This window comes from Lissotriton helveticus, chromosome 5_1, assembly GCF_964261635.1.
Source record: "Lissotriton helveticus chromosome 5_1, aLisHel1.1, whole genome shotgun sequence".
Taxonomy (NCBI): domain Eukaryota; kingdom Metazoa; phylum Chordata; class Amphibia; order Caudata; family Salamandridae; genus Lissotriton; species Lissotriton helveticus.
The window spans coordinates 1,069,229,244-1,069,247,550 of record NC_136065.1 but is presented as its reverse complement, the minus strand read 5'-3'; the positions used below and the strand labels follow the sequence as shown (position 1 = coordinate 1,069,247,550).

The 18,307-nt window shown below is 44.5% G+C and overlaps 1 protein-coding gene across 2 annotated transcripts in view; it reads left to right on the top strand.

Annotated features, from left to right (window-relative positions):
- LOC144753492 (solute carrier family 2, facilitated glucose transporter member 9-like) overlaps positions 1 to 18,307 on the top strand; it is a 349,607-nt gene that overhangs the window by 23,937 nt on the left and 307,363 nt on the right. Inside the window, exon 1 of one of the 2 annotated variants that reach the window (XM_078641163.1) lies at positions 13,264 to 13,356. The exons of the other annotated variant lie outside the window; for it this stretch is intronic. Within the exon in view, the coding sequence (XP_078497289.1) occupies positions 13,327 to 13,356 (30 nt within the window). The 5' untranslated portion in view covers positions 13,264 to 13,326. Of the gene's footprint in view, positions 1 to 13,263; positions 13,357 to 18,307 lie in introns of those variants that run through there. 2 annotated transcript variants of the gene reach the window in all.

The following is an 18,307-nucleotide window of genomic DNA, read 5'->3' as shown; positions in this document are numbered from 1 at the left end:
TGGAGCCAGCCAATAAATGACGAGGGCCGACCCAAACCCACACTACAGTTCTCATTAGGTTTTCGCCTGCGCGAAAAAGCTGCGCAGAGCGCAGCTTTCGCCAGGCAAAACCTAAAAAGGCCAGGCTTTCAAAATTAAAGTGCCAACAATAGCGAATCTAATAGCAAAAAAAGCGTCCCACGTGAAAATCAGGCCGTTTTGAACTTGTAAACACACGTTGTGTAACTCCACCAAGCTGCCAAAACAGTCATTGTTTCGTTTTTTGTTTATGATGTACACATTGGCTACTCCTCCATGGAACAGGGTGCTTACTGTCGCCCTGGGTAAGCGTCCTATTCCCCCTCCCCCTATGCCTGTCACCATCCATACAATTGCAGATGCTGCTTCCAGGATCACCTTAATGTATGCAGGATGGGATGTATATGTCTGTCCACTTAATTATAATAATAATAATAATAATCCACATTTGTAAAGCGCACAATCACCCGTTAGGGTCTCTAGGCGCTGGGGGCCGTCGGGAAGATTAAGCAAGCTATTGCCCAGAGTCACATGGTGCTGGGCTAACCTGCCGCCGGAGTCGGGGATCTTATATATTGTGTTCTGTACAACTGTACAATTTATCTAAATGCCAATAAAGAAATGTAAACAAAAAAAGTACGTGCGTTGTGCTTTACAAGGCATGGGAGACGGCGTCGAGCAGGCAATGTTTGTTGTAAGATTCGGGGAATCGACAGTAAACCGGCCCACTAGACCATAAAACAAGCCCACAAACAGAAAGGCAAAAAAAAAAACGGGCCCCACCGACCTGTCGGACCAGCTCTCCTGGCACCGCCAGATTGCCCTAGGCCAGCCACCACCACCTCGTTTACATTTAATAAACTACATGCAGCACGCTTACTTTTCTCAGTGGTGAAGGTGCACTTTACGTGTGCCAATCAAGCCGGTTGCCGCCTGGTTCTTGTGAAACGTTTTGACTGTGACATGTCTAAGTTTAGCAGCCGATTTCCACAAGGAAGAGCGAGCACAGTTTCACAATATGTGAAGTAACTTATTTTCACGGCGGTGTGTAACTATCCGATCTGTGGTTTGGCACAGTCTATATTTAATCACTAAGTTGGCGCCTCCGTGCGCCCCCCCAAAAAAAAAAAAGTGGAGAACGATCACTGAATCACCCACCATGGTGCACTCTTTTTAAACATATCACCATTATTGTTGGACAAATGGAGCATTTAAATGTATCCCCCCCTCCAGCACGGGATTTTGTTAACAGTTAACGAGTCGGTGGCCTGTTTTTTTTTTTTTTTTTCCCCCTTGTTAAGTAATCTACAAGTTAAGAATATGTGGGCGGCCCCCCTCCAAACCGGTGAATTTTGTCACAAAAGCAGCAACCGAACGAGGGAGCAGGGCAAGGGGCAGCAAGCTCAACGAACGCGGCGGGGGTGGGGGGTGCAGGACAGCAAGCACTCACCCGAGGACTTCTTTCGGCGGCGGTCGGGGGAAATGGAAACCAAAAGCGCAGGCCAAAAAAAAAAAAAAAGTAAACGCCCACCGCCGCATGACGATCGCAAGGGGGCGGGATGAGTAAAAATCACGGGAACGCCCACGAATATGCTCCAGCAATAACGGACAGATCGCTCTTCCAATGGCTAGCCTCCATTTATGGAGCTAGCCAATGGAAGGGAAGGCGGGACCAAAGCAGTACTGTTCTAACATTTGATTTCGCCTGCGCGAACGCTGCTGCGCAGCGGACGCCAGGCGAAACCTAATAAATGAAAGGAAAATGGTATTTAAGCCAATCTGTTTAATGATTATTCAAGGTCATCCGGGCACGACTCTCTGCAGAACAAGGCTGGTTTTGTCAGGGGGACCCCCTGAAAAGCCAGGGGCCCTGGACCAGAGCCCACTTTGCCCATGCCTTAAAACGCCTCTGCACTTGCCTCGTCTCTCCTACATCATCCCTATTCCTCTTTCTGTAGGAACCAGAAGCACACAGGCTCAGTCCCCTAAGCCAATCACAACGCTGCAGTGCATAGTTGTGATTGGTCTGAGCCCTGTGCTCAGATGGGGAATGGGAGGGAGAACGTGTTCCCCAACAGGCTGTGCAATGTAGCCTGTGGGGAACATGCAAAGTGCGCAGGACTGCTTGGCCAGCCCAAGAGGGCGGCCAAGCACTCCTGCACACTTTGGAGTGCAGCAACCACTACTCTTCCCAGACATCACAGGAGTCCCAGCCCCGCCTAACCTGGATGAAAAAAATAAATAAAATGATAATAACAGAAATAACTTCTGTTACATTTTTATTTACACTGCCCTGCGAGGAGTGGGGCGACGCTCCTTCCCCTTGTGGAGGAGCCGCCACTGGTCTTACGAAAGAATACAGCTACATAGTCTGCAAGTTAAGGATTGGCGCGAGGAACGTCTGTCCGTTTACTGGAAGGTTGCCCTGTATTAGCGTTTTCTCAATTTATGAGACCAAGGGAGTAGCCAGAAAATTAAAGTACCCCCCCCCATTTTGAACCAAAGCTCTTATGGCACCAAGCAAACTATAAAGTCACCACAACCCTTTCCAGAAGAGCTCTCTTGTTTCTGTCTATTCACGATTTCACCTTTACATTGTCATTCATTCTTTCATCTATCATTTAGTCTTTCATCATTCAGTCTGCCCACCCATATGCAAACCTATGCATCCATCTCAAAATGTATCCTTTCACTCCTCTAACTCTCATCCACCCTGTCACAAATTCATCCATCGATTCTTTGGCATTCAACCATCCATCCTTTCACTCAGCTATCCATGCACCCTCCCTTTCACTCACTCATCCATCCATTCATCTATCCATCCACCCTTCCTTTCACCCGCCTATCCATTTGTTCAATAATCCATCCTCTCATTCATCCTGTCACTCACGCATCCATTCATCCATCCACCTTTTCACTCCCTCATCAGTCTACGCTTTCACTCCAACCATCTGTCCATCCTCCGTTTTACTAATCGGATCCATTTATAAATCCCCCTCCATTTCACTCATCCATCCTTACATCTATCCTTTAAGCTATCCATCCATCTACCATTTCATTCATTCACTCACCCATCCATCCCGCGACCCTTTCACTCATTAACCATATTTTCTGCCGAGTTGCAGAGTGAAGAGGCCCATCAAGAACTCCACCCTGCTGTCACTTCTAAAGTTAGAGGATCCATGACCTACCAGCATCCTTCCTTTCACTCCTCCATCCTTTTATCCATCAATCACCCTTTCACTCGTCCATCTGTTCACCCATTCATTCCTTCTTTCACTTATTAATCTATTCACACTTGTATCCACCCTCCCTTTCACTTATGCATTCTTTCACTCCTCCATCCCATCTTTTCACTCATTCATCCACCCTTTCACTCGCACACCTATCCATCAGTCCTTTCACTCACTCAACCAATCCCCCCTTCACATTATTGAAGAGCCTTTGTCTGCTGAACTGCAGAGAGAAAAGGCCCATCAAAAACTCTTCCCCCCCTCCCTGCTTTAGCTGTTAAAGCAGCGGGGTGGGGGAGGGGGGGGTGGGGGGGTTCACAACACCCCTGTATGAGGCGTTCTAGTTTAATAAATCTTCATGTGTTTTAGTCATTTTTCTTACTGTTTTAAATTGTTTGTAATGTAACTCCTTGAATATGATAAATTGTTTGGCATTGCTTGTACAGTGAAGAACTAAAACGAGCATTGGCAAAGCCAGTAGGTTTCACCTACACAAGGTATTGGCTTATTCGATGTTTTTAGTGATGTTGTCCATCAGGAAAAACAACCTTGGCTGGAACAGCGCATTGTACATGGACCTGGGCAATTTAGCATTAACATCACCTTATCAACTCTAGGTAATGTAGGAGGTGCATAATCTGCCTCCCAGTATTACAAGAAAAAATAATTGCAATTTTACATTTGCAGAGACTACTAAACAGTCCTATGCAAGATGCCAGTTGTTCGGCGAGTCCAAGGCTTTTAGCTCACACCGTTCTGCATTCTGATTCTTGTATTTCTGGATCACTATAAATGTAGACGTCAGGCATGCAAAGTGACTTGAGTTACAAGTGCCAAGAATGCTTGAACATCTCACACCTCTTACATGACAACTTGAGAACTGACAGTGGAAAGTAAAAAAAAAAAAAAAATCTTAAAGAGGGTCTTAGAACCTGCCTTACCTGAAGTTACCATTGGTTTATTCCAACTTGGCTCTAAAAAACGTGCTTTGATTGGCCAGCACATCGTCTGCTTTTACTTCATGCTCTGCTATTGTGTGGAGCCTGGACCAAGTACAGCTTCTGTTCACTGTCTGCTGGGCAGTGCCCTTCCATTGGCTACTCACTATGCCAGGTATTAAAAAAAATATATATATTATTCCATTGCGAACAAGCACTCTATACCAGTGCATCTGCAGGCCGTCACACCTGCATCCCTGCCCTCATGCTTTACATATTTAAGCACTCTCCACTCGATAACTAAAGGTTGTGCAGGAGAGGTTCCCATTGTGTTGATTATTTGCGTTGTTAAATATATACAGTGTTGTATACTGGTGTGTGAGTCGGAGTATGGTGACTTTGCAGTTTTAGTCACACCCCATCACTCCCAAAATAAAAGCATATTTGCGTGATCCGCGTGCCCCTCTCAGCTGGACACACTTGTCACAGAAGCACTAACAGAAGCTCCCCCCCTCCTGCTGGCGCGATCAGCTGCGATAATTAGCATGCTCCTATGATGTGGCTCTGGTGATCTTCAATAAGGGATATGTCCAATGCGTTCTGATGTTGTAGGTCCTCCTCATGTGGTACAACAGCGCCTCAGCAGGAGGCCCTTGAAGATTGCTGCGCATCCAGTACCACGACAGGTCCTGCTTAGCAGGGCAAGGGGACTTCGATAGTATATAAAGTTTAACAACGCTTTCAAGTTCTTTAAACTGACAAAATGTATAATGGCTTAGGAAAATAAGTTTTTCCTTTGCCAGTAGCTAACAGTATTTTGGGCAATTCTTTATGCTTCTGTCTTGATGCACTTCCAGCAGTACCTGGGATAGATCCCTGTTTTTTCAAACAGCTTCACACAAGCATTGGCTGTGCAGACACTGCCTGGTGCAGGGCAGCATTCGAGCTTAAGTATTGATACGAAGAAAATAGCCTTTATTAACTACAAAAACACTCAAGATCACAACAGTATCCGGTTTTCCTTTCTGCAGGTAATTTACTGCTCTCCATATCGGATTGCACTGGTCTGGATGGAAGCTGAGCTGCCAACACTCAGTAGTAGCTCAATCTACCATCTGGATATTTGCAAGAGAACCACTGTTTAACTTTGACATCACAATGCGGGGATGGGCTCCTCGAGCCTTGCCAGCTGACTTCTGGCCTATAATCTCAGATGGCATACCGATACCAGTGAACACCATACGCAACCTGGGGGCCAGCTTTAATGAGAAACTAAACTTGGAATCTCATGTCAATAAACTGGTGGGAGGCTGTTACACCCTCATCCGAGGCCTCCGGAAAGTGCTTCCATTGCTGCCAGGACAGGCACAGACTACGGTAGACAGACGTATTATACTGAGCCGCCTGGATTACCGTAACACCCTGCTTCTGGAATCCCCGGGATACCTGATTGCCAGGTTCCAGAGTATCCAGGCAGCAGCAGCTAAATTAGCTGTGGGCCGATCCTCGACAACACAAGCACTGGCAGAGCTACAATGGCTGCCAGTAGCCCAAAGGATCCTGTTCAAATCTCCATGTATAGTGTTCAGGGCACTTCATGGGCAAGGCCCTAAGCTGATTCAAGATAGGTTCCAATGGTATGAACCTACACGTACTCACCGCTCCTCTTCTGCCAGTCTGGCCAGAATCCCTGGGAGGGAAAGCCTTTAGTGTGGCAGCAGCTCGCAACTGCAATCATCTTCCCTTGGAAATCAGGTAAATTCAGAATCTGACTTTGTTCCGAAAAAGAGTTAAGACATGGCTCTTTCCAAAAGTTTGAAAATCCTACCTCTTAGCAATAGTGCTCTTCTTCTGTAGATCGCCCTTCGTATTCTTAACAGCTTTTCTTGGTTCCTTGCTATCTTCTCAGCGCCGGGATGCCTGTAGGGTTGCAGTACACACTACAAATGTAAAAAAATGTGGCCGCTGTTGGTCCAAATCTTTAATGCAAAGGCGTGACAGCTTTGTGCTCCACTGATGGGTGCCAACATGCCACTGGCCAGCAGCTGAAATATCGAGAGCCCTCTCTGGCAGTGAATGATGGTAACAATCCTCATTGTGCATAGGGGAGGCAGCTTTTAGAGAGTGCTTTGTGTATATCATTTGTGCGTGTGGCTGGAAATGCTTTGCTGCTGCCCCAGGCGTTCACACTGCCAGGAAACATGCGGGCACTGTGTGTCTAGAATTTTTTCTTTGGGAGGGCCGTAAAGAAGCATGGGTGAGCCATGAAGGGGTGAGAACTGGCCAAAAAACAAACCCCCACATGCATCAATCTAGGATTTTGCATTTCTTAAATAGCGAAAATTAAGGAATCGCTATTTAGGAAATGCAAAATCCTATGCATCAAGAAATCCTAAAAGTTTTTAGGATTTCTTAATTTTCGGAAATTGCGATTTCTTAATTGCGAATCACAATTAAGGAATGGCATTACATTGAATCAATGCCGTTTTGCATTTTTTTTTTTTTTTGCACTCGCAATTTGTTGATGCATTGCAAGGGTGCAGAGGGGGGTCCAAAGGACCCCCCCTGCACCCCTGAAATGTATTTTCAAGTGCATGTTTCACACACACATGTCCTAAGGACATGTGTGTCTGTAACATGCATGTTTAAAAAATGCATTTTTTTTGCTTTTTTTAAAATTTTCGCAAATTAACACGGGGGTCAACCTCGTGTTAATTTGCACCTCCTATTTTAGAATTCGCATTTTTAAAAAAAATCATGCATTGCATTTAAGGAATCGCACACATGCGATTCCTTAAATGCAAACGCATTTTTTAGAAGTGCAAAAAATTCCTAAAAGTTTCATGCATAGCAAAAAGTGATTTTGGAATCGCAAACGGACGAATTTTCCGATTCGCACCGTTTGCGATTCCAAAAACCTTTGATGCATGTGTGGGTAAGTATTTAATCGATCTGACATTTTAGGTATTGGCATCTGTCCACGTTTGACATTTTTATCACAATCAGCACACGAAGAGCTACATACTTTGCTTTCTTTAATGTGCTCCAGACTTTGGGGAAGGTGAGGAATGCTGCTTGCCAAATCGTTAAGATGCAGAACTTTAAGACTGTAGCATGCTCCTGGTCACGTGCACCAGCAGAAATGTTTCTGCTGCCTTACAGAGCCACTTTACAGCTTTTCGTGTTTTAAAAAAAAACTTTGGTAGTTTTTTACTTTGCAAAGTATAGAAGTTCAAAAATACGATGCACTAAGCCAATAGTCATAATTCAATTTTCACGATATCTGTGCGGGTCATTTGTGCATCATATCAGCTAATAAACCGTACTGATTTCACAACTCTCCCCAGGCCTGGAAGTGTCCTATGTCAATGGTATTAATCATTTAAATTAACGATAAGGGGGAGTCCATGGGGATGCACGCACCTGTTAAATATTAAGGTGAAAAATGCTTGTTTTTAGTTATGAATGAGCCTTGTGTGGGCCAGGGTATTCGTTGGGTGTGCCTGGCCCACCCTCTAGAACCGGGCCTGCTATGCGTACCTCACCTGCCATTGCTGGTGCACACTCGGTGTTTGATTTGCACAGGATACCTGCATGCACTGGGTGAGCAAATGTGAGAACGCATACAGTCATGACTGGCACAAACTAGATTTGTTTGTGAGTTAAGAGTTAATACCCTGTACGTATTGTGTCTGTCTATGAGACATGCGCACACTGGGTGTGTCTGTATGCATGTGCTGGCCGAGTGTGCGCACTGAATATATTCTCGAGTGTAAACAGAGCCAGAAGATAGATGAAACCTATTGGCTTTCAGCATATCATACAGACCTGCAGATTAATTAATGTCCGATGTGTAATCAATACCCATGTTCGCAGTGCTCACTGGGTGTAGTCTGTGGGTACACAGTGCCGTAAGCAGGCAAGCTGACAGTGCCCATAGAATATGGGCTTTGTCTTTTGCCCTTTGTGTAAACAACTGGTTCTTCCTTCTCATAGGCCATAGGCAGGGCCACTAAAATTATGTGGTAGGAGTGACTAAATTATGCAGCAAGAAATGGCAAATTATGCTGCTTAATTCGGTAAATTTTCTGGCCCCAAGGTCAAGACTGATTTGCCTATGGCTGGGTTCAAACTGGAATGGCATGGTGATCAAAAAACGATGGATTTAGGCCCAGATCTCAGTACTGGGGTGAATGTATGACATTGTTCTGCATTCTGTCCATCAATTGTTCTTTTTGCATTTGTCACCCTGAGTGGGACGGGTATGCCAGACGTGGGTCCCGTGCTCTGCTTGTCACTGGAGTAAACTTATCCTGGCTGATGAGGGGTGAAACCCCGAAATGGGTCCTAGGATGCTTGTTTCCAGTCCAGGGAGGACCTGGCATGGCAGTTCGGGCTGGATGTTACCATTGTGCACAGGGTCAAGACTGATTTGACTATGGCTGGGTTCAAACTGGAATAGCATAGTGAGCAAAAAAATAATGGATTTAGGCACAGATCTCTGTACTGGGGTGAATGTATGACCTTGTTCTGCATTCTGTCTATCAATTGTACTTTTTGAAACTTTTCTGATAGCATTACTTTGTTATTTAGTCATTTTTACACTTGTTAATACTCTGGCCAAAGGTTACACTTCAGTTTAATACCTAAACGTAGCAATAAGCAATGGAAAGGTGAGAAGTAACCTATTGCAATAGACCTTTCTCTGCATGGCAACACACGTTTTTTTTAGTTAACTAAATGTTTGAGCTAGGAACTATTATTTTTTTTTTAATTTAAATCTGCATATTATGCAGCACGTGATGGATTACGTGGCAAATGCGGCAGATCCATAACAATGCGAAAAATGTGGCAGCACAATCCCGCAATTGCAGTGGCCCTGGTCATGGGCCATGCACATTGAACATGGCTGCTAGATGTGCCAGACAAGACCTCTAACAAGGCCCTTGATCCAGATTAGTGTCTGCAGAACAGAACCTTCTCTTGGCCATGCTGAACAATGTCTGCTCTTGGCCATGTGCAGCAGGTACCGGGCACGAGCTTTGGTCACGGGCTTTGGTCGCATTTTGCACCCCATCCCTGAAGAACCCTTTTCAGCAACTGACTGAGGGCCAGATGTAGCAAGCCTTTTTGCGTTCGCAAACTAGCAGATTCGCCAAATCTGCCTGTTTGAAAACGCAAAAATTGCTTTTCCGATGTAGCAAACCTAATTTTGTGATTCGGTAACCTGTTACCGAATCGCAAAATGGGTTTGCAATTCGGTATTAGGAAGGGGCATGTTTAGGGCGTCCCTTCCTAATTCTGAATCGCATTGGTATGCATGAATGCTTTGTGACCACAAACTTCAAGTAGTGTTAACCCATTCACAAATCGGTAGGGTTCCCCTTTGTGAATGGTTGTAAAAGCATTTTTAAGAGCAGGCAGTGGTCCCACAGACCACTGCCTGCTCTTACCACTGCCTGCTCTTACAAAATGAAAAGACAACTTTTTCATTGAGCCAAGTTACACAGCAATTCCACTACCGTGCACCATGTAGGGGAAAAAAAGTTGCTAATTGGTTTTGCCTATCTGGTTAGATATCTCATGGACTGCAATCAGTCCCGGTTCTAGCGGGTGTGCCAGGCCCACCCAAACATGAGCCTAGCCCACCCAAACATGAACTGTGGCCCTAACGTCAGGGGGCAACAGCAAATGGTCACGGCAATTAAAACGTTCATCTGAACGTTATTTTTCTAGGAGTTGCGTGATTGGGCCTGGGCTTATTCTCACAGGCCCACTTGTGCAGGTACAGGGGCATGGTAAAGGGGAGAAATCCTCTTTGGCACCAGGTAATGTGTGCGCACTGTCCTAATGCGTCCATATTTCAGCGCTGGAGAAAAGGAGTTTGTTGTTCCAGATTCACCTTTCTGACCCCTTCAGCTGTTTGAGATGGGCTGTGCCACAGAGTTTGAATGGAGCAGTTAAGAGAATGTGTGGCTATTGTAAGTTTTTTTTTTTTAAATCTGCAAAGGTCCAGCTAGATGTATGCTTCTAGGATGTGTGTATATTAGTTATTTTTTTTTTTTAATCTGTGAGGGCCCAGCATGACACATACTTTGTGTATGCTGTGTATATTTTATATTGTCGTATCGTTATGACGGATGCAAGACACTACTACTAAAATGTCCAGATAACTCTGGTGATTAATGATCCTGCTGGAGAGCAATATTTTGTCTGTTCCTAATTTTTAAATGCAGATAAACTGTATTTAGGTTGCTAGCTTAGTGGGTTACTTGCAGTACAGAAGTTACAATAATAAAATAGGACAGTGACCTATGAACTGACATCAAAGAGCTGCATACAAACCTGAATGCTTTAATTAGAACTTATGTTTCAACCAAGAGGGTATGCTTTAAGTCCTGTGTTTGTGGTTCTCCAGACCAAACCCTCTTAAAACAAGCTGCCCACCAGTATGGATGACATGTGATACCTACACTTTGTAATCCTCATTGGCTTATGTGACATTCCCGATAGACTGATTTACATACTTGTATGATTCATTGTCTCTGCATGATGTAAGTACTGTGACACCCTACACTATGAGTAGCGCAATATAACAAATGAAATCGAATATGAGAGGAGGGCTACAGAGAGATGAAGGACACTGTTGGAGGGTGACAATTAGGGAATCCGAGGAGGAGGTCATGGGGGGCTACGGAAAGTGCACTGTTGGAGGGTGGTAGTAAGGAAGTCTGAGGAGGAGGTCAATAGGGGAGAGGCTATGGAGCGATGAGGGGCACTGGTGGAGGGTGGCATTGATGGAATCCAAGGAGTATGTCATGGGGTAGCTACGGAGAGATGAAGTGAACTGTTGGAGGGTGGTAGTGAGGGAGTCTGAGGAGGAGGAGGTGATGAGGGGGAGAGGCTATGGAGTGATGAGGGGCACTGGTGGAGGGTGGCTATTGGGAATCTGAGGAGGTCAATAGGGGGAGAGGCTATGGAGCTACGAGGGGCACTGGTGGACGGTGACAGTGAGGGAATCCAAGGAATATGTCATGGGGGGGCTATGGAGAGATGAAGTGAACTGTTGGAGGGTGGTAGTGAGGGAGTCTGAGGAGGAGGTGATGAGGGGGAGAGGCAATGGAGCGATGAGGGGCACTGGTGGAGGGTGGCAATTAGTGAATCCAAGGAGGAGATAATGTGGGAGGGTGGGAGATATGGAGAGATGAGGGGCACTGGTGGAGGGTAGTAGTGAGGGAGACTGAAGAGGTCATGAGGGGGAGGGGCTATCGGGAGATTGCGAGGGGCACTGTTGGAGGGTGGCAGTGAGGGCATGCGAAGAGGAGGTCATGAGGGGGAGGGGCTTTGGGGCGATGAGGGTCACTGTTGGAGGGTGGAAGTGAGGGAATCTGAAGGTCATTGGGGAGGGGCTACGGAGGGATGAGGGGCACTGGAGGAGGGTGGCAATGAGGTAATCCAAGGAGGCGGTCATAAGGAGGAGGGCCTTTGAAGAGAGGAGGTTGCAGTTGGAGGGTGGTCCTGAGGGGATTCAAGGACGAAGTCATGAGGGGGAGGGGCTCTGGAGAGATGAAGGGAACTGTTGGAGGGTAGCAGTGAGGGAATACGAGGAGGAGGTCATTGGGGGAGGGTGGGAGATATGGAGAGATGAGGGGCACTGGTGGAGGGTAGTAGTGAGGGAGACTGAAGAGGTCATGAGGGGGAGGGGCTATCGGGAGATTGTGAGGGGCACTGTTGGAGGGTGGCAGTAAGGGCATGCGAAGAGGAGGTCATGAGGGGGAGGGGCTTTGGGGCGATGAGGGTCACTGTTGGAGGGTGGAAGTGAGGGAATCTGAGAAGGAGGTCATTGGGGGAGGGGCTACGGAGGGATGAAGGGCACTGGAGGAGGGTGGCAATGAGGGAATCCAAGGAGGCGGGCCTTTGAAGAGAGGAGGGTGCAGTTGGAGGGTGGTCCTGAGGGGATTCAAGGATGAAGTCATGAGGGGGAGGGGCTCTGGAGAGATGAAGGGAACTGTTGGAGGGTAGCAGTGAGGGAATACGAGGAGGAGGTCATTGGGGGAGGGTGGGAGATACGGAGAGATGAGGGGCACTGGTGGAGGGTGGTACTGAGGGAGTCTGAGGAGGAAGTCATGAGGGGTAGGGGCTACAGAGAGATGAAGTGCACTGTTGGAGGATGGTAGAAAAGGCATCCACAGAGAAAGAGGCTAGTGGTGGGGCGCCAATAAATAACTCTCCACATGCTTTGTATACACACAGAAGCAATCCTTGTATCTTGTTGACTGTTTGCAAGTAGATATGATGTAGTCTATGACTTGTAGACTACCTCCAGAAGCGACAAATTGGGCCGGTAGTGGCCCACCCGAAAGCACCCTTGGCTCACCCAAATAAAAATTCCTGGAGCCGGGCCTGACTGCAATGCAAATATAATATTTACAAAAAACAAGGTCAAAATATATAAGCTAGCGAAACCTACTGGCTTTGCAAATGCTTGTTTCTCTTTTCCCATGGTGTGAAGGTTACGTAACTGTTTTGATGGCATTCGAATGAGCACAATCTCTTTGGCAGAATGCTTTAAAGATGCCGGTATATTGCCCCGCACACGTCAACATCTTACTCGGTGTTCCTTTTAGCGTCCAGTGGAGTAAACCGGCCCGAATGCCCGTTTGAAAAACTGTTGCATTCGCGTGGCACCTGGGCCTTCAGGTATCAATAGTTATACCATTGGGATTATTAACCACGACACCACAGGCGAAGAAACAAGCCGTTTGTTTACACTGTGATGAGAAAACCTATTAGTCGTGTGTTGGTCCTCTGTGGTTTTTCCCCGTTTTTCAGGCACTGTTTCTTTTCAATGGCCTCGATTCACCCCCCACCCCCCTCTCCTTGCCTCAGACAGGGCGCGTGATTCTACCATACACTAACGAGGACTGACCTCTCGGCCAGCGCCATCCTTCTCTTATGCCCAAACAGCCACCGCCTTCAAGCCTCGAGACACCGGAAATCTGCCTAATAGGAAGTGTCCATAAAAATTGTTTGGCAGACATGCAAAAGTTTTATGAGAAAGAGCGCGCTCTTCCAGCTGTTCAGTCCTGCTGGGTCCGCGATCTTCTTCAGCCGGGGACCATTCTGTGCTTCGAGAGATGGAGGGGAAATTTAGGAAAATTACTGGGGTAAGTGGCGCTTAATTACACAGCGAGTGAACAGCACGTGGGTTGTAACTTTATCCAACTTGTTTGGGACTGTCCATATTCTGGGAAATCATCAGTACTTGTTTTGTGGTGTGGTTATTTTTTTTTTTAATTTGGTAAACTTAAATATTTCACTGACATTATAAAAAATAATTTGTTTCTCAGTGCGTGTTTTTAAAACTGAGGCCTTGTGAAGAGTCTTTAGCTGCAGCTTGGACCTGGAAACCAAGGATTTAAAAAAAATGTTTTTTACAGTTCTTGTGATGCAGCACGATTTAGCAAATCGTAATATCCCATACATTTATTGACTGAAGAGAGGAAAATCTGAAAGGGCACATTGCACGTGTTAGAAACAGAGACACATGAACCTGAGACAAGTGTAGTAGAAGCACCACAAACCGTGCTTTTAAAATGTGAGATGGAGAAACCCATCCAAAGTATTACTAATACATAGAAACGAGTTTCACTAAGAATTACTTGGGGAAAATGTTTATTAACAGTTAATGATGAATTAATGTTTCTAATTCCCTTTTTGCTAGAGTGCACGATGTAGAAAAGTCTTTGCAAAAACGTGTAGAAATGAAGTACAATCTTGAAACTTTGCATAGTAATACTAGAGCTTCTATTTATGAAAAATGTAAAATTTGAAAACTTTGCACCTATATGAATATTGGGGGAAAAAATGTGTATTAGTATAGTAAGTCTAACTTTGGCTATTTCCATGTAATAATATTGATGAACTTTCGTTAATTCACTATTTGAATTAATTTAGTTATATTTGCTATTGATTTTAAAAGTTGTTTAATTTAAAATGTGTAATGCCAACGTTCAGTTTTTTTTTTTTAAACAAATGCTTTCTTCTAATGCTGACTTTTCCCCTGACTTAATACAAAACCCCATTTACAACTAGTGAAATGCTGCTTATTTGCCCTGTACATGTACCGATCTTGACCTTCCTAAATGTTTGTTCAAGTTGACAGGGACATATTTCTGTGGGGACAGGAGTTTGTTGTACCTGCTGCTCAGCCAGTGTGAGTGTGGTTTGGGGCTCACTGTAACTTCATCTTGAATTTACTATTTTAATAAATACCATCCTGAGTTTACCATGGAACCGGACCCCATCATGATTACAACAGAGTTCAGCTGTCTCTACAGATGGTTACTTTGTATTACTTTTCTACTGATGTCTCTCTGAGATTGTCACACTGTTACAAGTATCCTAAATGACCATATTTGAATCGGAACGCAACAGTCTTCCGATGGTGGTGTGATGCCACATCACCGGGAAATTGATGGGGACTTTATAAAAGAAGAAACCACAAAGGAGGGGCAACGCCAATGATTTGTTTCTTGACCAAATGGATTTTTTTTTTCTTTTTTCGAGCCAGGTTGCTATGCTTATCGATTTTTGATGTTCTTCAAGGACCACCTTTTTACTTATGGACTGCCTTGCTGAATGCTACAGTCAGTAGCAGATGGATTGACTATCTTTGCCTAACCAATTAATTTCATATTATCTTTGCCCTATGCAAATGGACTCTCCTCTAATGGACTCTAAACATAAACCCCTTTTCTATTTTTCCTTAGGGATTTGGGCTGTTAGACAACTAACTATCCATCTGCTTTAAATAGTAGTGGGACTCTGAAAACTGTTTATACTCTTGGGGGGGGAGGGGTACCATCCTTTATGCTTAGCCTAAAGATGATTAGGATTCTGATGCAAGCTGTGATATTCCTAACTGCCATACTTAAAAGTACTGTTTGCAATGAATTTTGAATCTGTAATACAATAACCAAATTAATTTAATTCCGTCCAAGTCTATTATGGAGTCTTGTTGATCCTTCCACTGAAACTATGCTATATTACTAATGATTTAAATGCGTTGTAGGGAGAGTCGGCGAGCTTTGACAGATCAAGTATTACTACTTTTGTTCTGTGTGGCAGAACTTGTTGGCCTGTATACATCTAGTAAGACATAACTTTTTCAGTGGGTTGAATCTCCCTGTTGCTATTCTTTATTTCTACAGTGTGGTTTTAGAGGGCTGTACCTAAATCGGATCTCAAACTTGTGAGTTGGCTGTCAATTAATGGCCTTCAGTGGACCCCTAACATGGTGTTTGGTTACCCCAATTTCCACACTTTCTATCGGCGCAGAAAGATTCATCAGATGATCATTGCCTCTGTAGTAAATGGGAATGCAGCACATTGTCTAATCGTAAAGGGCCCAGTACGGTTAGAGCAGTGGAAAGAGTAAGCGTAAAAGAAATTGTTTACCACGCTTGCACTGTATCACTTCTCTGCCAGAGATGTGGGAGGCCCCTTTCAGTAGGTAGCCATGTTAATGCAGACACAGACTGGAAGCGGAAGGTGATTTCTGGAAGGGCAAAAAAACTCCATGAATACTGATGTGTGCGGGTACTGGACTAGGATCAGAACTCGAGGAGGGAAAAAATGGACTGAGAGAGACTCTGGAATCCGAGCTCGGAAACGGAAGAATCTGTAGGAACAAATGACAGTCGAAACCCAGAAAATCCGAGCGAACAGATTGGAGTGCTGGAAGTGCTGTGAAACAGAGTGAACAGAGTATCTCTCATAGGGAAAAAACAAGAAATTACCTCAACGATGCTGCCATGTTGGATTGAAAGATTCTTTAGACTCCGATGAGGAAGTGGCAATCTTGGTTTGGGCAAAATGAACTATCCCAGAAATCCTCACTTGAAAGAAGCTTTGTGGAACTTCCCAGCAGTAGCGGAGAGGGTTTCATCGGCGGGCTGACTGCCTTGAGGTATATGAGTACAGGAACTGCAACATCCTACCAGTGCTCCTGCGGTCCTCCCTGCTTCTTCTGCATAGGGGGTCCAGCCCATAAAGACCTCTGGCACCGATTTCGGGCAAGGTGCAAGCAGAGGAATTGTCCACAACAGAAAAGAATGGATTTATTTCATAACGAACTATTACATTTAATTAGGTTGTTAAATGAGACCTTCATCTCAACTTTGATCGTTAAATGAGACCCTAGTGGAAATTTCACTACCTTGGCTGTTGCATATATTTTTTTGGACTGCATTTGGCCAGCAGTAAAACAGGCCAGTTACAGTAAAGCGAATTACCAGCTAAAATCATAGGCCCCCAATAATAAACAAATACACAAGATGCTAATTTCCGGTCTTTTTTTAATCCGATATGTATTGCACATCAGGGGAAATTGGTGGTATGCAATAGAAAACGTAAATTGACACTTTGTACAGGAAAAACTATTACATCGCCAATAATCCCAATCAATTGGCACTATATACGAATTGCATGATGAATTTGCTGGTACGTGAATTATTTTAATGCACAGTTTTGGCAGGTGAAAACCTAGTTAAGAAAAACCAACTTTCTGAGTTTAAAATATTTCTCTTATCCTTGTCTTGTAGCAGTTATATTTTAGATGCATTTATATAGCAGGTTATGTGCCATTGGCAGGGCTTCGCAACGCTATTTGGTCTCGTACCTTCTCGCCCTAGTTTTCACATTTCCAACACAGACCATAGTGCGATTGGTGCTACTAGTATCATAAATAGTACATAGGTGGCCGTGTTTTCTACAATGTGTGTGATTAGTCTAAAAAATGTAACATTTCATTCAATGTTGTGAATGGTCAGCGGTTGCGCCGTATACATTTTTTAGTGGGATTAGATTGCATAATCCTGAAAGTTTTTAAAGTACGAGACATACAATTAATCTGCATAAAATGTACGATTGCCTGTTGTATTTCTGCACCTGTGTATTGTAACTGAACTATTTCCAGGGCAGTACGGATTGAATATTTGTGACTTAAATTTTTTAGGTCTCGCTTGCGACAGTGCATGCACTCTCTTGAGATACATATTGTATAAGGGGGGCTTGGAGTACGTCCATTGGTCAGCACTTGTTGACTTATATTTTCTTCCTCCTAATTGGGCAGCACCGTCAGGCTCAATTCCTCCTCTTTCCTCGGGAGCACGTACCAAGTACAGATTGATTGTCTCTTATTAAGGTCCTTTCAATGATGCTTGCACTGGGATTGAGGCATTTGTTTTCTTATTCCCCTGTTGTTACTTGGCTGTTGATGATTGCCCCTGCTGCCTGTGATGCTCTTTCCCTCTTCCACCCCACCTTGTCTGTGTTGCTTTAACCCCCTTCCACCCCTCCTATAGTTTGCGTTGTTTTAACTCCCTCCCTCCACATTGTCTGTGTTGCAAATGCCCCCTCCCACCTCATTGTTTGTTTTTGTCGCACCTCCATTCGCCAAAGCACTATGATATGTCCAACACTGGCTGCACCATTGCACTTTTTACTAACTTAACCTTTAGCCATGCTGCACAGCCACTTTGCCCTACAATGTGGTTAAGACATCGACAAAGTCAATAGCTTTTGTGTGGGTGAGACTTATTGGCTTTACCAATGCTTGGTATAATGTTGTATGCCACTCTAAGGTCATTAGTGGTTTATATTTGAAGAGGAATTTGTTTAATATCCCTGATATTAATATTGACATAAAATTGAAGGTATGAGGCCCCAGCAGCGCCAGTGAAAAGAATTGACGCTGTGAGATTTATATTTTGCAATTGGTACCTAAATCATAAATACAGTAGCTAATTTGGTATTTGATATGCAATACGTTAAAGCTATGGATGCATGCTTTTTGAACTAATTTCAATCAAAAATACATTTGTACTAACCATTAATTACGCAAAGACTTTGAAAGCCATTTCTGGCATAAAGATTTAAAATAGCATGCCTTTTCACTTTGCAAAGTGTACCTGTGCCCATTGCAAAATTTGGTTAGCACAGGGTAATGTTATGTATCTTGCATTCCGCATGGTTTCCCACCAATATGTCGGCTACAGGGGCACTAAGGTATATATTTATTTGGTTGTTGTAGCTTGAACAAATAGTCATCAGTAG